General features: G+C 53.2%; 1 protein-coding gene across 1 annotated transcript in view; it reads right to left on the bottom strand.

Annotated features, from left to right (window-relative positions):
• Positions 1-20,070, bottom strand: part of GALNT17 (polypeptide N-acetylgalactosaminyltransferase 17) — a 210,254-nt gene that overhangs the window by 13,084 nt on the left and 177,100 nt on the right. The window contains exon 7 of the mRNA XM_032129759.1: positions 2,370-2,555. Coding sequence (XP_031985650.1) covers positions 2,370-2,555 — 186 coding nt within the window. The remainder of the gene's footprint in view (positions 1-2,369; positions 2,556-20,070) is intronic.

Below are 20,070 nucleotides of genomic sequence, written 5' to 3'. Positions count from 1 at the left end.
GAAAAGAGAAGTTGAGGCTGAACCTCCGAGAAACCTCTTGGCAATTTGGGCAGTTCCAGGGAGGAATGGTCTCCCTGGAGACACGGCAGAGCCCCACTGCTCCTGCAGAGGTGAAGCAGCCAAAGCTGTCCTGGGGAATAACCCTGCGGGAGCTGCGGGCAGGGCTGGAGAGCTGCCCCCCTTTATCCCAGCGTGGAGCCTGCGGAGCTGAGGCAGCGGGGCAGCCACAGCAGCCCCTTCTCCTCTTGCACTCTGCTGTGGCTCCTGCTCTTGTCTTTCCCAGCGATCATTAAACACAGCTGGGGAAGCAATTTTCCATTACAACGCTTGTAATGATCTCCTAATGAATTATTCACTCTGCTTTAGGAGAGGCACTGTTTCAATGTGCCACTGGTCGCTGGGAGGCAAAAATAAAGATGATTCGGTGGAGACAGGCTGGGATGGAGTGGGCGAGGTGGGGCCCAGCCTAGGCAGGCAGCACCTGGAACAGTCAGGGCAGGGCTTTGCCTTGCCATCCCAAAATAATCCAGTGCACATCCATAAAATACCCCCCATCCAACCAGGCTTCCCTCAAATTAAATCTTGATTTGATGGGGAAAGGACCTGTATAAAAATCTCAAATGGGTTTTGGGGAACCCAGACCTATTGGGAAGATCTGCATAAAATCCCGAGTTAATTTTGGGTCACCCAGGCCTGTTCCCAGCCCCAGAGCTGATCCATGTGGCCCTGCCTTTCCCCAGCTGTACAGGATGGATTTTAATCCTTTCTGCAAGGCTCCAAAGCTGTTCCTGAGCAGGAGCATGGTGCCTCGCCTCTGAAAAGGAACCAGCCCAAGGATCAGGATTTCTGATGCCTGCCCATGAGCATTTGGATCTTGAAGCCTCTTTTTAAGAGACACCCAAATTCCCTCAGTCCTGGAGGCAGCTCCTCCTCTCCCACCTGGAGCGGTGCCTGTCCCAGGCAGAGCCCTCCTGCAGCTCCCTGGGAGAACAGTTTTTCCTTCCATCCCTCTTCCTCTCTTTCCTGGCATTTTCGTACCTCCTGGCCCTGGATCCCCCCACCCCAGGACCACGAACCTGCAGCTCCTGGCCCTTCCCAGGCTGCTCCCAGTGCAGCACAAAGCTGTGACTCCACGGCTCCAAACGCCAGCAGCTGTCCCCAGACGGAGCCTTTGCTCAGAAAGCTGCAGCAGCAGCTCAGGTTTTTGTGTTTCCCTGGTTTTCCAGAGGCCTGGAGCAGACACCAGCCGGGAATGCTCCCGCAGCTGCACCAGGACTCAGCAGCTCGTTGGGCCTTTGCCAAGCAGGAAGATTTTGTGTTCATTTTTAGCACCAAGGGGTGGCTGGAAATAATTCAGCTCACAGTGGGGCTGGACACTTGTGGCACCAGTTTGACCTCTCAGTGAAACTGGGCAGCCCCCAGTGCTCGTTCACCTGCTCATCCCACCCGTAACCCCGGAGCGTCGCTGCCTCCCCATCCCCAGCTCCCTGCTCCTCCCCTGGCAGTGCCGGGGGCAGGAATGGGGCATTGATCCTGCCAGGACTGCTCCAGGCAGCGTTTGGAGCCAGGAGATGCTCTTGGCTTCCAGGATTAGAGACCCAGGGAGGGCAGAGTCCAAGGAGCAGCTTTGGACCTGCAGAAATTCCTCCTGGAGCCTGTGGAGCTTTCCCAGAAGTGTAGGGAGGGATCCCTGTCCCTGGACATGCTCACCTGGAGCTGCTGGTGGCACCTCATGGGTTTCCAGACTCACCAAGCTGTGACATGGCAGGATTTACACCAAAATTATTGTGTCAGATCCAAGAAAACCTGACCATTTCTGGGCAGAAACAAAAGGATCCAGCAAAGCTCTTTAAGGAGAAGATTTAAAAGGAAGGGGATCCCCTTCTGTGAGCCACCAACGTCCAATCCTTTACCTTTCAACTTCCCAGCACTGGGAAAACAAACAGCCCCAGCCAGCCCTGGGCCACACATCCGTGGGGAGCTCTGGGCAGGATCGGTGTCCGTGAGCTGGGAACCCGAGCTGGGCTGGATGTGACATGGAATAAACCTGAGGCTCTAACGCTGCTGACAGCAATAATCTCCGAGGCAGACTCCATCTGCAGAGCAGTGTCAGGACATCCCCTCACACTGGGCAAACACTCAGTGGGGAGACAAACACCACAAGGCAGGTTTAATTCCTAGAACCACACAAAAAAGGCTGGGGGAACAGCAGGAATCCCCCCAAAGCCTGCAGGGTTTGGAGCCTCTCCCCCAGAGCCGAGGGAGCTCTGCTGGGGCTGAGCCCTGGGGGCTTCAGGCTGTGCTTAGGGACACTAAACGCTCCATAATTCAGGGTTTAAGCACACAGTGACCACGAGGCCGGGCTGTACCTCCAGGGGCAGGTTCCAGGCGATGTAGACGTGCCACTTGTAGTCGTCCATCCAGACCTCGGCCACGCGCAGCGCGTTGCGCTTGGTGTAGAAGCCGATGTTGTTGTTGTAGGGCTTCTTCTTGCGCTCGATGTGGGCCACCCTGGAGCAGGGCAGCACCTCCATGCTGCCCCCACACAGCCACACCTGCAACACAGCCACAGCTCCCTCAGCACGGGCACGACCCCCGTGGGCAGCAAGGGAAAGAGGGGAGTTCGGAGGATTCCACACCATCCCGGCGAGCACAGCGTCACATCTCAAACTCCAGCGCGACCCCACGGCCACGTGAGGCCTCTGCCCAGCACCGAGAGAGTCTGGGGAAGTTTGAGATGATCTCTGTGCCGCTTTCAAGCAACTCTTGAATTAACCTGTGCCCAGAGCAAAACCTGTGCTCAAAGCTTTAGAGGGATCAGGTCTATCCCTCAGCTGGTGTGGGACCTGTGTTTCCTCTCAAATACAAAGCACTAGTGACTGGAATAGTTCAAACAGTTCCAAGATCCCCTCCTGCAGAAGGGATGAGCCAGTGAAACATATGGCAGGGACAGATTTCTCCCACTTGAAACCATTTGTTCACTATTGTTCTTTCACGTGCTGCTTCAAACTCCCTTAAATCCTGGTTTACAAGTTAATACAATCTTGTAAGATGCTCTTTTCATCTCACACCCAGGGGATTTGCAGGAACACTTGCCATACCTGGATTCTTCCCCACCTGTTTGTCAGCAGCAAGAAGTTATTTACCTTCCAGCCAGGACTGCAGCCCCCGGGCAATCATTCCAAACCCCGACTCCAAGCAGGCCTAATAATCCCAGTTTTGCCTATTTTGCAGGCTGCTCTGCATTATCATTTGGCACAGTTATTGTAACGCGCAGCGTGACTGGGATCCCTTCCAGGCTCACCACCTTTCCTCCCATCTGCAGTCCCTGATCTTCATGGACCCTGCTCAGTTCCCTCTTCCAGCAGCACCAGGAGCCTCCTGCCTGGAGCAGCGCCAGGCGTCACCTCCCGGGGGTGGCTTTAGCCACACGTGCCCAGGTGACCGCAGAGACAGGACAGCGAGGGGACACCTTCCCCTGCTCCTCCTGCTGTTCCCACCTGGATTGCTGCAGAAGAGGAGCCCCCCCCAAAACCTGAGCCTGTTGTGTCAGCTGGTGCATAAACATGCAGAAAAAAATCCCATTTTGCTCCTGCTCTGTGGTTTGACCTTTCAGGACACGTTAAAGACAATTTCATGCCCCAGCGGGGATTCAGAGCTGGTCTCTGGGAGAGGGACCTGCCTGCCCCTCCCTGTCCCTCCCCTCCCTCCTCCCGCCCCGAGTCAACAAGGGCCACTCAAGTTTTGCAACAGGCAAAGTGAACCAGAGCTGAACTAGGCAACCCCAAAGGACAAAAAAAATATTTTTAAAGGAACATTCCGTAGGCAGAAACTTCCCGTGGTTCTTTAATTTCTGCTCAGTTCTTTAATTTCTCAACACCTTGGTGAAAGAGGGGAATGAGCTCTGCCCTTGGGTGCTCCCAGAGCTGCTGGGTTCAAACACTACACTGAATAAACCCTCCACTCCAGAGTGACCCCCAGCATCTCACAGTTTTGTACTTTTGGGGATTTGTTAGGCTTTGTCTTGATTTAAAATTAGAATAATTACTTTAAAACTATTAAAACCATAATTAACATGCTTTTCTAGCAGCCTGCCCCAAGTCACCCCATTGTCCTGCTGTGCTTCAGTTAAACAATTCATGGCAGCTTCCTTAAATTTCAGGAATATCTGTACAAACCACCTGGAAATTCGCACACTGGAATAACCTGTGGGGGCAGAGAGCTGGGCACTGAGCAAAGGGCATTGCCTGGGTACACATCCACAGCCTGGCCCAGAGGGAGCCATACAAACTTAACTCAGGAATTATCCAAGGGAAGAGCACACATCACCTCCTAAACGGAGCCTGAGCTGGCATTAGGAACTAAAAAATCCCTGTTTTGAGAAGGTATTTAGAAATATTTCTGCTGGGAACAACAGAGCAGAGAGAGCCATGGCCCAGGGATGGCTGCACAAGTCCCACAGGATCACTGTCCCAGGAAGGAGTTGCTTCTTCCCACGTGGCCCCACAAGGAATTTCTGCCCCTCCTGCACCCAAACTGCAGGTGAAGAGGTGCACAGGGAGCTGCAACCCAAGTGAACCCCCCAAGGCTCTGGAGCTGTGCCTGCCCCACAAGCTCAGTGTGAGGCCCCAGGCCTGCACTGACCACGGCTCAAGGGCACAGAATTCCTGCAGAATTCCACAGCCAGAAGAGCCCAGTGGATACCAATCCTCCCAGCAGGAGGGGAGGCACCTGCCCCAATGTCCCAGCCCTGACTTCACCCCTGTGGCACCCAGCCCTGAGGGCAGGAGGCTCTTTGGGAACCTTGGAGCAGCCATTGATCCCAGGAAAGCCCTTTGACACATGGAGTACCTTCCTACTGAAGAATCCTATTACATTGTTCATGGAATCCAGAATGCCAGGATGGGTTGGGGTGGAAGGACCTCAAAGCCCACCCAGTGCCACCCCTGCCATGGGCAGGGACACCTCCCACTGTCCCAGGCTGCTCCCAGCCCCAATGTCCAGCCTGGCCTTGGGCACTGCCAGGGATCCAGGGGCAGCCCCAGCTGCTCTGGGCACCCTGTGCCAGGGCCTGCCCACCCTCCCAGGGAACAATTCCTTCCCAATATCCCATCCAGCCCTGCCCTCTGGCACTGGGAAGCCATTCCCTGGGTCCTGTGCCTCCATCCCTTGTCCCCAGTCCCTCTCACACATAGCCATGTTCGGAGGCTCGGGGTACAGTAGCTCAGCAGGTTACATTTGATGAGCAAGTCTCCAGGTTTCCCTGTTTTCTGACATTCCCATTCCCACACAATGATTAAATTGCCACTCCTTCACCCGTGAAGTGATACAGAACTAAAACCAGACCCATTGCCCTCAGAAAAGGAGGGTGACTCAATAACATCTCCATCGATCCACACACAGGAGGAATCAAAGCCGTGGAAAACACTGGGATTTATAAACAACCAGATAATGGCAAACTCTAGTGAAGGAACCCCAGAGGAACAAACAGAAACCGAAGCCATCACCCAGAGACCTTTGATGTGTTTTGCAGAAAGCTGCTGGGGGATAACTTGTAACTCTTTTCCAAGGAAAATGTGACTGTCCTCAGCATGGAAAAGCAGTGCCTTGTCTCGAGGAGTGAGATGCCCCAGCACAGCTGACACTGCACTGCTAAATCTGCTTTCCAGGAGCTTCGGCACGTGAGGGAAGGAGGCTCAGGGGGACCTTCTTGGTTTCTACCTGAAAGGAGTCTCACGACAGGTGGGGGTTGGTCTCTTCTCCCAGGTGACAAAGGACAGGAGAAGGAAGGGCTTCAGCTTGTGCCAGGGGAGGCTTCGGGTGGATATTGGGAAAATTTCTTCCCTGAGAGGGTTGTCAGTCGTTGAAAGAGGCTGCCCAGGGCAGTGCCCTGAAGTCAGTGTCCTTGGAAGTGTTCAAGAACCACGTGCATGTGGCACTTGGGGACAGGCTTAGCGGTGGCCTTGGCAGTGCTGGGGAATGGTTGGACTCAGAGGCCTTCTCCAACTTCCTGATTCCCTGTGGGAGGCACACTTTGGTTATGACAAGCTCTCCTTGTGACAGGATGTGCTCCAGGGATGGCGCGAGCCAGCTTTGCTTCCCAACCACCCTTTGGAAGCACGGTGCTGCTGTGGGGGTGTGAGAGCGTTTGTGCAATGGGAGGAACCTCAGGGCCTGCCCAGGGCCAGCCCGGGCTGGGACAGGGCTCAGCGGTGATGCCGAGGGGCAGCAGAGCCCCAGGGGAAGCCCAGGTACCTCCCTGGGCACGGGGAGCTTCCACCAGCACCAGCATCTCCTCTGCCAGCACACTGCAGGCCTCAGCTGCAAAGGGAAAGCTGCTTTCCCAGTGCTCTGAGAGAGCTGGGGGTGCTCACCTGGAGAGGAGAAGGCTCCAGGGAGAGCTCAGAGCCCCTTGCAGGGCCTAAAGGGGCTCCAGGAGAGCTGGAGAGGGACTGGGGACAAGGCATGGAGGGACAGGACCCAGGGAATGGCTTCCCAGTGCCAGAGGGCAGGGATGGATGGGATTTTGGGAAGGAATTGTTCCCTGGGAGGGTGGGCAGGCCCTGGCACAGGGTGCCCAGAGAAGAGTGGACAGTGACCACCCTGGGTGCTGGCCGTGGTGTGACACCCACGATGAGCACCCACAATGAAACCCTGCCTTTACTCGCCCGTGGCTTGGCCGAATTTTAACTATTCAGACTGAAATCTATCGTGGACCAGCTGGAGCTCTGCAGTTGATGCAAAGCAAGGGAAACTTTGCATCTCCCAATGCATTGTGACAGAAGGAAATGGGGGAAAGCCTTCCGTAACTTTGATTCCACCCACTCCTGGCTTTTCGGCCGATAACTTCATTTCTCAGGTGATTAGCAAGCCCCTGCCTTAATTAGACATAGATTTCCCATTTACCAGCTTTGCCTTATCTTTGCTCCCCTTCCTCCTTTGACAAGTGCCTTCCAAAGCTGAGGGGGAAACACAATTACTGGGGCAGCTGAAATAATTCCCAATGTGCCAGGACAAAGGGCTAAATAATCCAGCTGAGAAACAGCAGAGAAGGCAACAAAAGAATCATTTCTCCTGCCAAGTTCTGAGCAACTTTACCTCTCCAAGTTACTGCTTTTGTGGGAACAAACAACACGTACAGCCACATTGCCAGCACTCCCATCCTTCCTGCTCCCCCTGGCTGTGCCCCATCCCACGTCCCCACAGCACACCAGGGCAGGAGGTCCCCAGGGCCAGGCTCATGCTGTCAGCAATGGGATGAAGAAGTTGCTCCCCAGACCTCTGTGCTCCCTGCAGAACCTTTATTTCCATGGTTTCTCTGGCACGAGGCTTGTGGAATGGAGCAGTGGGACACCCCCATCCCAGCCAGCTCAATCCCAGTTTGGGGAGATAAACACGTCCCCATCAGCAGCTGGTGGCCCTTTATGGGTGCCAATCCCATCCCACAGCCCTCAGCCTGCAGGCTGGCTGGTATTTGGTATTTCTCATGGGTGCATTTCCATAGAGATGGGAGCTGGACCCTGAGTCATCACTGGGTGCTCCTCCAGGCTCAGCAAAGGTCACATCCAGCCCCACATCCAGAGCCGGGGGATGGAGAAGGAACAAAAACCCTCTGGCACATCCTTGGCAGAGGCAGCAGCCCTGGGTGGGCCCACCAGAACATCCTGCTGCAAATCCCTGCACAGCTCTATCCTGAACAGCTGAGGAATTGTCCTGGAGAGCTGCAGGGAGAAGTGAAGGAGACTCCACGTCCTGCAGCTGGAACAGGAAAAGGAATTTCACTGCTGTACCTGTAGACTTCTTTCCTCTTTCCTGAGGCCACAGAAAACCTTTAGGGAGGCTCAGAAGCAGCCAGATCAGGCCCAGGATCCATCCAGATGTGCCATCTCCCTAAAGTGGGATTTCTGAATGGACCTGCCCATCCCAGCCCACATCCATTCCAGCAGAGAATGGAACTGGGAGGACAGGGTTAGAACACGTTTTAAAAACTTAATTCTTCTCTTCTTTGGCTCTCCTTTTCTCCTGTTTTATCGTCATGGATGATACCACTTTGGACAGGTTCCCATGTGTTTTGTGCCAGACCAATAACAGAAATGTCCCAATTGTCCAGTGTCCAAATGTCCAATCTTTCCTAAATTAATTCCTTTTGTAATGGCATCTAAAAATGCCAAAGGAGAGTGGAATCAGATGTACTCCACTGCCCCTAGCCTGCAGCAAAAATGGGTAATAACCACTTTTCATCCTCAAGCAACATAAAGACTTTAAATTTGACACATTGAGAGGGCAGAATACAGCCAGATCTCCATGTGTTGTTGGGGTTTTAAGAGGTCTAGTTTTTTTTCTGTTAAAGGAATTTTCCCCCATTCTGTTACTAAGATACAAATCTCAGGGTTCTTAAGAGAAAACAAAAGACCTGGCTACTCTTTTGTTTCACCTGGGTGTGAGGTCAGTTCGCTCTCGGTGTTTGGAGAGAGAAGCTGCAGAGAAAGGAGTTGCTGGTTCTTTTTGGCTGTTTTTCTTTCTGCGGAGAAAGATCCCAGGACCTCCGGCCCACCTTCCCTGCCCCGCTGGAGGCCGGGCTGTGGCTGCCCTGCCCCACCGCTGCTTCGAGCCTTCGCTGCGTTGTAGCCGTGCTCGCCCTGCCTGCCCTGACCTCCGGGGGGTTCCCCGCTTGGATACACCTCGTCTGCCACCCGGGATTTGTGCTCGTCCCTGCTGTTCCGGCCTGCTGTTCCCGAGGATCCTACTGAGGCACCGGGATCGGCTGCCCAGGGGTTTGTGAAGCCTTTGTTCCATCCCTTCCCGGGATCCCAGGGCACCGGTGCCGCGTGCTCCCCGAGCTCGCTCCGGAGCGCCCCCTGCAGCCGCGGGGGAACCATCGCACCTGCCCTGCTCACCGGGAGCCGCCAGCGCCCCTGCCGGCTGCGAGCGGAACTGCACCCGAGGGGAAAGGGCCCGACAGCCGAGAAGGCTGGCGCTGGGTTTGGGATTGTTCGCTGTTACTGCCAGAGTTGTTGCTGTTTGTTCGACTGGTTATACACATATCGATATGTAATAGTAAAGAACTGTTATTCCTATTGCCCACATCTTTGCCTAAAAGCACCTTGATTTCAAAATTATAATAACTCAGAGGGAAAGGGGTTTCATCTGCCATTCCAAGGGAGGCTCCTGCCTTCCTTAACAGACACCTGTCTTTCAAACCAAGACACGTGTGCAGAGCAGGGATTCTCCAGGAGAACATTCCCGCACACTGCCATGGAGGTTGCCCCAACTGGGGGCTTTTCCAATGGCAAATTTCCGCTGTGATACTCTGACAAATGCAACCCAGCCTGCTTTGAACAGTGCCTCGCTCCTGGCTGCAGGAGGGACTGATCTGACCTTAGCACCTGCAAAGAGCCGTAAGAAGGGGCTCGGTGGGAAGCTGCATTTCAGAGACTCCGATCCCAAAGTACAGCACGGGTAGGATCCTCTGCAATGATGAATGTCCACATCCCCTTGGCTTGGGAAAACTGCTGGGAAGCAGCATTCCACCTCCCAGTGCACCAGGAGCGATACCTGAATTTCTGCAACATGAAAGCACAGCACCCACAGCTGCTGCAGCTTTGTCATTTCCGTGCTCCCAGAAGTTAATTTTTTAAAAAAGAGGAGCAGAGTATTTCTAAATCCCATCTTGGAGAGATGCTCTCCCAGCTGAACTCGCAGGCTTTGCTGGAGCTGGAGCCCAGATCTGCCTCCTGAGCCCCCAGCTGGCTGAGAGCACATCCCTGCAGAGCACGGAGCTCCGGAGAGCTTTGGAACGATCGCGGAACAAATCTGGGTCTCTCCTAATGAGTTTAGAGCTGAAACTCCTCAGTGCTCTGATGTTATCTGCTCAGCTTGGCAGCGTGACAAGGACCTGATTATGTTGTAATAGCATAATGCAAAGATTATTACAGACTCATAAAAGACAAGTGCCTCAAAACCAGCATCAACAATACCTGGAGGCCCTGCAGAAGGAGCCGAACACGCTGGGCTCTGTGCACTTCCAGCACAGAAATTACCTGCAGGATCTGACCCTGATCTGCTTGGAAGTTGCTCTTTTTTTATTATTTTATTGCCAGTAATGTAGCAAAAGCATCTTGATCTCATTTTCCTATTACCATTTCTGTCAGAGCTGTAAAAATAAACCAGCATAAATAGCTCCCCGGGATTTTGATCTATTTTTCATGCACAAAAAGCCTTTGGAGGAAATGATCCACAGCCGGTTCTTCAGCCTAACAGGATTCCATGTGGGGAGTGGCAGGAGGACGGGGAAGGTGCCAGGGAGTGTTGGAACCATGGGAGGTGGCTCTGAAACAGAATTATTTATGCACAGAGAGGCAGCTGAGTGATGGAGCAGCTCCTGAGCTGACAGTGCCCGGCTCCACGGAGCTGCTGCCAGCCTTTGGAGCTCCATGCCCACTGCTCTGTGATCTGTAACTGCAGATATTCCCACCACTCCCCATGGGGAAGCTGCTGAGGGAGCCAGGCTCCTCCATGGATGTTCCTGCATGGATCACATTGGCTGTGACTCTGCCCATCCCGCTGGAACACTGCTCAAGGAACTTGTCAAAAGAGCAGCTCCAGAGTTTAGAGCAGGAAAATGCAGAGGGAGGGACAGAGGCAGGGTCTGAGTGTGGGGATTGGGTGATGGGACTGTGAGCAGGGACACCCAGGGACACACCCAGGGACACACCCAGAGACACCCAGGAACACCCAGGGACACACCCAGGGACACACATGGACACCCAGGGACACCCAGGGACACACCCAAGGTATTTTACTCCTTGTCAGTGCTCAAAGCCACACTGATGGTGCTTCCTAAGCTCATCCCACCCCTGCCATGGGCAGGGACACCTCCCACTGTCCCAGGCTGCTCCCAGCCCCAATGTCCAGCCTGGCCTTGGGCACTGCCAGGGATCCAGGGGCAGCCCCAGCTGCTCTGGGCACCCTGTGCCAGGGCCTGCCCACCCTCCCAGGAAACAATTCCTTCCCAAGATCCCAATTCTTTCCCTCTGGCAGTGGAAGCCATTCCCTGTGTCCTGTCCCTCCAGCCCTTGTCCCCGGTCCGTCTCCAGCTCTCCTGGAGCCCCTTTAGGCCCTGCAAGGCCACAGTGAGGTCACCCCAAAGCTTCTCCTCTCCAGACTGAACACCCCCAGCTCTCCCAGCCTTTCCTCCCAGCAGAGCTGCTCCATCCCTCGGATCACCCTGGAGCCTCCTCTGGGCTCCTCCACCAGCTCCAGGTCCTTGCTGTGACGGGGCCTCTGGAGCTGGACATTGTGAATCCCATTGCTGCATTCCAGCTGAGCGTGGGTCAGACAGGAGGGAATGCCCAGTGCTGATGCCCAGGAGAGTCAGAGGGAGCCAGCACCAAAGCTGCTCTGGTGTCCTGCCAAGGCCCAGGGACACTGCACTGCCACCAGCTGTCCCTGCAGTGATGCCCAGGCAGGGCCAGGGGGATCTGGGACCCCTCAATAGAGAGGGGCACCAGGATGTGCCCATTGCCCAGGACAGATCCGTATCCGGGGGCTGTTCCTGCCACTGCCCAGCTGCGGGCTGGAAACGTCCAGCCAAGCTCCAGACCAGATGGTTGGGGACCAGGAGCTCTGCCACAGTTTTGCCACTCTCTGCGCCATCTGCTTGCGTTCCCTGGCAGAGTTAAAATCCCCTCTCCAGCAGAGCCATGAACACTGCTGAGATGGATCAGGAGACAAATTCCTTCTGGTCACGCAGCAAGCAGCACACAAGGACCTGAACTGTGCTCGGGGTCTCTCAGAACAAAGGCTGGTGACAAACTGGAGGCTTTTGAAGCTCAATCTCTACTTCTACTGATCAAAGACTTCCAATAAAGCTCTACCAGAGGAGCTGAATCAGGAGAGCTGAGCAGCACAGGCACACTGCCAAGCAGGGAGGGATAGACCTTAAGGAATTCTGACAGGCAATAAAAGCCCTGCTTTCCTGAGCAGTCAGATCCCTGGGGGGAATTAAACTGTGCTGGATATTGGTGCAAACAGTCATTTCTGCACGAGCTGCATCCCGAGGCTTGGATCAAAGCAAACCAAGCCACCTCTGCAGGGGTCATGGACTCAGCTCATTGATTTATTCACAAGGTTTAGGACCTGATATTACTTATTTTGTGTGAAACGTGCAGAACAGAGACTGTGGGAAAACCAGACAGGAAAACCTTCCTGCATTTATCTGACAGGACTCTGTTTACTCCTTGGATAGTGCCGGGCTTTCTCTCCTTCTGTTCTGTGTGGAAGTCTCCCTAAATATCAAATACATTTTAAAAATTTCAGTTCTAAGTCCACAACTGCATAGTCATTATTTAAGGTCACCCAACATCCATTTCTTTCTATTTCCATAACACAGCCCTTTTAAAAAATCACTAATTAATGTATCCCTCAATAATAAAAAAATAAAAAAATAAATATAAATGATAAATAAACGATGCCCTGACTCCCTGACTCGGCCCTGCCAGCCTGGTTAGCAGCACCAAATCTCCCCCAGGCCTCATCTTTTCCCTGCCTCCTCCTGTCCTGGATCTCCCAATTAGGGATAAGAGCAGTGGAAGGGATCCAGCCCCCCAGTGCAGTCAGACTGTCACCCAAAGTGCTACTACAGGGCCATAAAGGAGCTCCTCTGGAATTCTTCTTCCCAAGGGAGCCTGTTGATAAAAACAGCGACTGTTTCCATTTATTTCTCCGTGTCCATTCACAGGAGCTCACACACTCAGAGATTTGATTCGAACAGAAGGGATTCATTGCCATTCCCTGGAAAAGAATCTCAAAACCCACCAAGAATAGGAAAATGGTTATTGTTTAATCAGACATTTCCAGGAAGATCATTCTCACAGATCATTTCTCACACGGGGAAAAGGCATTTCCTCAGCCCTTCCCCTTCCCGCAGCTCCATGACTGGGGAGGGCTGAGGAGCAGGCAGGGAAGGGAATCAGGCTGCTGGGGAGGAGAATTGCTCTCCCTTCTTTCAGGTAGAGCCAGAGAGCAGAGAGTGCAGGGAAAGGCATGGATTTCTTATCATGGATTCCTCACCCAGGGAATCTAAGGCAGGTTGGATGGGGCTTGGAGCAGCCTGGGACAGTGGAAGGTGTCCCTGCCACGGCAGGGGGTGGGAAGAGGGGGATTTTAAGGTCCTTCCCCACCCAAACTGGTCTGGGATTCTGGATTCTCCCACATCAGCAGCTCTCTGTGCCCCAGCAGCTCCTGGGGAGCAGCTGAGGTGTGGGCAGTGAGAGCCATGGGAAGAGGATGGGGAGTGAGAGCTTCCAGAGGAGGAACAAACAGGGAAAAACGGACAAAGCGGGAGCCCAGGTGGTGTGGGTGGAGCTGCACAGCACCCTTGGGAGAGCACCCCTGGCACAGCACCCCTGGCAGCTCCTGGGTGTCTGGCCAGGCTCTGCCTCCCCAGTGAAGCCATTCACAGAAGGACCCCCAGCCCATCTGCAGGACCTTGGTGACACCAACCCCCCGAGGCAACAAGCGCTGGGTTCTGGAGCAGGGCACAAACGCAGCAGGGCACTGGGAACAGTGGGACAACAGCCTGGGCTGACTGTGGGACAGAGTGGCTTTGCCAGCAGATGTGATGTCCCCAGAAAGCAGCGAGCCTAAAGCTCTTTGTGATGTCACCCTCTCACCTGGCCAAGTTCCTGGTGCAAACCTTTCTAGAGATTTCTCCCTGTGAGGCCCACAGAGGGCACATTCCTGTCCCCTCTCTCAGCTGGACCAATCTTTTGGAAGTCACCATGGGCCAGGACAAGGCTGGCTGGGGCTCTCTGAAGGAATTTTGTGAGGGACCAGCGAAGGCCAAGACCAAGGCCCAGAGGAGCCTCCTGCCCTGGTGGGATGGGTGCTCTGCACACCCCCAGCCTTTCCCACTCTGCAGCGGGAGAAAGGCTGTGGGAACAGGCACTGGGAAAAGGACAAGGGCAGGAGGCTTGGACATCCCCCATACAGCAAACAGGGCCAGACTGTGCCCTTACTTTGGTCTGAGAGGCTGGGAAAGGTGGGAGCTCCTGATGTCCCTGTCACCAGATTAATTCATTCTGCCACGTTTGCCATCTCGTCTGTGGAAATCATTCCGGTATAAACGGCTTGGAATTCCCCAATGAATAAAGAAATGAAAAATGAAGCACCAGGTCCTTCCACACAGGAGGATGGGGGTCACCCAGCCCCTTCCAAATTCTGCCTCATCTCAAGCAGAATTCCATCTTGCTCTGAGCCCCCGTCAAGCTGTGCTCCTGTCTCTCCCCAGCACTCCCAGTCACTCACACATCTTGAGCCGACTTTCATTAAATTGAGATTAAAAGGACTTTCTCCACAGACAAAATCATAAAATGGAAAATGTCTCATTTCAGCTTTTCCCTCCAAATCCGAGCCTTGCCATTCAAGGGCACCCAGCACTAATAACTTCCCTGCTGAAGCAGCTCCTTCTGTTTGATTCCTTTCAAACACACGACAGAGGCTCCAAATCCCAGAGCGGTGGCACAGGACTCGTCCTCACGCACAGATTTACAGCCACACGTGCTCAGACCCCAGGGAAGGGCTGGGGCTGGCTCAGGGCAGGGTTAGGTTGGATTTTGGGAAAGGTTCTTTTCCCCCAGAGGGTGCTGGGCACTGCCCAGGCTCCCCAGGGAATGGGCACGGCCCCAAGGTTGCCAGAGCTCCAGGAGTTCCCAGGGATGCCCAGGATGGGGTTGTTGGGGGGTCTGTGCAGGGCCAGGGGCTGGATCCATGATCCCTATGGGTTCCTTCCCACTCGGGACATTCAATTATCCTATAATTTAGTTTGTGAGACTCCACTGCACCCTGAAAACAAAGGACATGAACATCTCTGCTCTAGTCTCACACTTTTCCCTGGCAGGGATTTGCTGTGAATTCAGACTGCCCATGTCTGAAAAACAGAGATGAGTCAAAAGCATCTAAAAGCTTTATCTTCAAAAATCTGGAAAGTGGTGGTTCCAGTGAAATTCTGCCAGAAAGGAAAGGGAGCTTTTCAACAGAATGGATGGAGCTGCATTTAGAGCTTGTTGGAATGGAGGGTGTCTGCATGCCTGGGTTTGTGTGAAGTTCAAAACTCGAAATAATTGATAATAAAAATAAAAGTGGAGCAAAATTTCAGATTTAATGCAACCAAACATCCTCATCAACTCTACATTTCCGAGCTGCAGTTTTGGAAACTTCTCAGGCTTTTTGCTGAAATGCATTTGCAAACCCAAATAGAAATGATGCGTTTTGGAAAAGCAGAATGTAGAAAGCGAACAAGGCAGAGGAAAAGGGACAATGAGCAATGCTGTGTCCTCAGGTCACACCAAAGTTGTGACTCATTCCTTGCTCATTTGTTTAGATTTCAACACTAATTGTTATTAGTTCCTAATTCATCAGCATCCCTGGGCTTGGCACGAGCGTAAAATGACAAATATAGAAATTTCCTGTGAACACACAAAACCAGAAGAGATGGGAACAAAGCAGAAAATCAGAAGATTCCACTTTGATTGCTCCCAGATTTATCCCTAAATTTTTCTGCTGGAGAAAGTGCTCTTTGCTGCAGCTTCAGGGGTGGCTTTGCTGCATCCCTCTGCTCCCTCAAAGTCACACAGGAGACAAACTTCTCCAGCACTGCTCACATTTTGCAAGCCACGCCAGCACATTAAGGTTATTCTATTTTATTTGTTTGATTTTATTTTCCCTGTGAGTCACCAGGCAGCCTTAAAGTCACTGCAGGACTTAAAGCAAGGAAAAGCCTTCAACCAAATTCCCTTTAAAATGAGACCTGGGCCATGTTCTGGCTCTGCTTCAAATTACACTTCCAAAGTGCGAGCCATGTTCCTGAAGGCAAATGGAAACACTTCCATCCCCTCCAAAAGCCCTGGGCACCATCCCAGCCCCTGAACTTGGCAGTGCCAATGCCATCAGCACCCCCCACCAGGGCTGGCACTCCTGGCACAAAACACTGGCAAAAGTTTTGTTTAATTAAAAAGCTGCATTCAGGTGCAAAAGGAGCTGCTCCTCCGAGGCCCTGGAGCTGGAAACGCCTCTCAGCTCTTCACTGGTTTAACTGGAGGCTGCTCCATCTTCCTCACTGCCATGGACAGCTCAGACAGGCTGGGGTTCTCCTGCTCCTCCCTGGAATTTCGGGGTGTTCCAAGCCTTCTGTCTGAGGGTACAGACTCCTTCCACCACCTAATGGTTCCCCTGGGTTTTTAATGGGGAGTTTCTTGCTGAAAGCACCAGGACAGAGTAGCTGAGTTTCTGTTTCCAGCCCAGCTCAGAGCCCAGGGAGCTGCTGGGAAACAAAGGCTGAGGTGTGATGTCCCCAAAGCTGCCCCAACCCGGGGAGCACAGCACAGGCACAACACACACAGCCCCTGTACCAGTGTTCAGGGATAATGGGGCTTTGTGTGTGCTCAGCAGGCATTTAATAACTCACCTTGTTCTCATTTGCTCTCTGCTGTCTGTCATGGTTTGGGTGCTTTTAAACGTCTGCAGAGCTATTTAGAATTACTCATCCTTCTGCAGCATGAAATGAGAATCTGAGCTCCAACTGCTGGGACAGAGCTTGTCACTGATGGGTTTCATCTCCTCTAATTACTGCTGAGACAGATGTCTCCAGCACAGAGCCGTGACTCAGCTTCCCAGGGACCCACACTCCCGTGCTCCAGAAAAAAACAGGAGGAAAAAACTTCTCTTTGTACTTTGAACTGCCAGAGGGCAGGGATAGGTAGGATTTTGGGAAGGAATTGTCCCCTGAGCGGGTGGGCAGGCCCTGGCACAGGGTGCCCAGAGCAGCTGGGGCTGCCCCTGGATCCCTGGCAGTGCCCAAGGCCAGGCTGGACATTGGGGCTGGAGCAGCCTGGGACAGTGGGAGGTGTCCCTGCCCATGGCAGGGGTGGAATGGGATGGGCTTTAAGGCCCTTCAAACCCAAAGCACTCCAGGATTCCATGAGGGTGTTTGGGGTGCTGTGCTGCCTAAACCCCAGCCTTTGTCCTGAGCTTTGTTCTGCCCAGGAGTCCAAGCCCAGCCTGGCTTCAGCGAGGTCCCAGCAGCAATCCCATGGACAAGGCTCTGCCCAGTCAGGGCCGACCCACCAGGCACCAGCAACTCCCTCTCCTTGAAAACACGATCTGGAAATTCCTTTTCATCCTCACCAGTCCCAGACAAAGACACCAGAGCAGAACACAAGCACAGGCACTGCGCTGCTGGAGCTTGTCCAGTCTGCCCACTGCTGGGATTTACTGGGAGCACTGGGAGGACACACACAGGCTGAACTGTGGACGCTGCCCACCAGACTCACACAACCACAGCAGCAGTGAACCCTACGTGGTGGCAATCAGCCTCACAGCAGCTGATTGAACTTCCCCTCAGCTCCACACATGCAGGACAGAGGCAGGATTCCACTCCACCTGCCTTAAAAGCAGATTTTGCTGGGTCCCACATGTGCTGCTCAAAGCACAGCAATCCTTGGTGCTGCCAATGGCATCGTGTGACGGTGGCAGAGGGACTTGGGCCTAGTCCCAGACCTGTAAAATCCCTTCAAATGAACTAATAGCAGATGTCAAACAAATGGGGGATTCAAAGGCAGCATTTAATTTCTTCATTGTCAGGGGTCACAGCCCACATCATCTGCAATCCATAATTAAGGGGTGTTCAACTCCCTCCAAAAGGCAGCAGCAATTACTCAGGACAATGAAACTGTAGTTGCTGTTTTTCTCAAAAGTGCTTTGCTTTGCCCAAACCCCATTGTTGTATCTCATTTTCACACCGGTCGTGTTTCCCCTTTTCTGCATTTTCTAAATGAAAACCAAACCTCAGAGTTTTCACACCCCGAAAAAGGAAAAGAAAGCTGAAAACAATTCTTTTTCTCATTTTCCCTTCCTGTTCTGGAAATAAAGCATTTTAAACAGCCAGAGGGCAGGGCTGGATGGGATCTTGGGAAGGAATTGTTCCCTGGGAGGGTGGGCAGGCCCTGGCACAGGGTGCCCAGAGCAGCTGGGGCTGCCCCTGGATCCCTGGCAGTGCCCAAGGCCAGGCTGGACACTGGGGCTGGGAGCAGCCTGGGACAGTGGGAGGTGTCCCTGCCATGGCAGGGGTGGCACTGGGTGGGCTTTGAGGTCCTTCCAACCCAAACCTCTCCTTCCACTTGGATCCCTCCCACCCCCCCAGACAGCCCAGCAGTGGGGCCAGACACAGAGAGAGATTTCCAGAGAGGTGAGATGGGTATTACAGAGCTCATCCTCACGTGGGATTGCTTAGGAAGAGCTGAGGTTTGGCACCCCCACCCTCCTGGGTCTCTGCCTTCACCCCTGTGAGCACCCGGTGGAAGAGGCATTTTTTAGGCCTAAGGCAATGCCTATCAAAATCAATACCAAATTCCTACAAACCTCACCAGACACTGAATAAGGACTAAAATATTCAGTCACCAGCGAGAAGCTCAAGCTGTCGTTAAGTCCTTATTAAGCAGAATAAATGGATTAATAAAAAAAAAAAAAAAAATTAAAATTAAAAGCTTTTGTCTTTGCAGGCTGGAGACAGCCAGAGTGTGAGTGAGGATGTGAGGCCTGTCCTGTGCAGGACCATCCCGGGGGCAGGTGGGAGCAGGAGAGTCAAATTCCTCCGAAAACAGAGATTTGTTGGAACAAGTTTTAAGCCAGACTCATCTGGTTTGCCTTGGCTGTGCACAGGAAAGGCCCCTGGTCCCTGAGGGTCTCCCTGCTGTGGAGGGAGAGGGATGGGCACAGCTGGAGCTGCACCCAGGGGAGCACTCAGCTCCCCCCTTCACTAATTAGGTTAATTAAGACTAAACAGCTAATTTCTACACAATTCTGTTTCAACAGATGCCACGGCAGAGACTCTGCCTGCCATAAACCCAGGGAACTGAGCTGTGAGTGCAGGCCCAGGGCTGTCCCACCCCTGGTGGAACCTGCAGGTACAACCCCAAACTGCACAGACACAGTCATAGTGACAGTCACACTGTCACAGCCACACTGTCACAGTCACACTGTCACAGCCACACTGTCACACTGTCACAGCCACTGCTGGCCAAACAATCACAGCTTTCTGAGCTCATCTACACCATCAAATCAAATCTATAAACCAGCCGGAAACCTGCAGAGAAACACGGGAAGAAAACATGGTTGAAAACTCAAGCGGTGACTCACTTGAGGAGTGCAAGGACTGGTGAGAACTGGGATGACGAGAGGATTAAAAAACAGAATAATGAGCCCCAAGTCTCAGAGGTTGAGCTGTTAATCCATGACTCACATGACTGGGGGGGTGCCCGCAGGCAGCACCCACTGACACCCCTGAGAAGGGCAGGTCCAGGGACCACTGGGCACTTCTTGAAACTCTCCACGGCAAGAGCCACCAAAATGAAGGAGAAATCAAAAATCCAGAGCTGGGCAGATCAAATCTGGCAGTCTCTGATCAGCCCCATGTGATTTCACTCTGACTCTTAAATCTGTTGGCTTCAGCCCAAGGTAAAAAGACACATTCAAAGGAAAGGCACATTCTTACAGAGCTCTGCTCTGCCATCTGCAAATCATTATTCCTCCTTCATAAAAATAACTAAGTGCAAACGGCTACAAGAGGAGGAAGAAATTCCTTAGCTCCCTCCAACAGGAATTTTTACCAGCAGCCAAAAGGAGGAGAAAAGACCTGGGTGCAGCATGTTCACTTCCAAAGCTGAGGGGAAAGGGGAGCAAAAAAGGAACAGAAAAAGTCTGCATGAGTACAACACACCCCAAACCTCCCCAGAGCAGCGACTGAACTGACAGAAGAGAGCAGTGCATCAGATACTGGGGAGAAATCCTTCCCTGGGAGGGTGGGCAGGCCCTGGCACAGGGTGCCCAGAGCAGCTGGGGCTGCCCCTGGATCCCTGGCAGTGCCCAAGACCAGGCTGGACATTGGGGCTGGGAGCAGCTTGGGACAGTGGGAGGTGTCCCTGCCCAAACCAGGTGGTTTTTAAGGGCCCTTCCAACCCAAACCATTCTGGGATTCTGGGATTCTCTGGCTGCTGACACAGCTCTATCCACACC

This window comes from Corvus moneduloides, chromosome 20, assembly GCF_009650955.1.
Source record: "Corvus moneduloides isolate bCorMon1 chromosome 20, bCorMon1.pri, whole genome shotgun sequence".
NCBI lineage: Eukaryota > Metazoa > Chordata > Aves > Passeriformes > Corvidae > Corvus > Corvus moneduloides.
The sequence above is the reverse complement of the archived record's forward strand: the minus strand, read 5'-3'. Positions and strand labels throughout refer to the sequence as shown.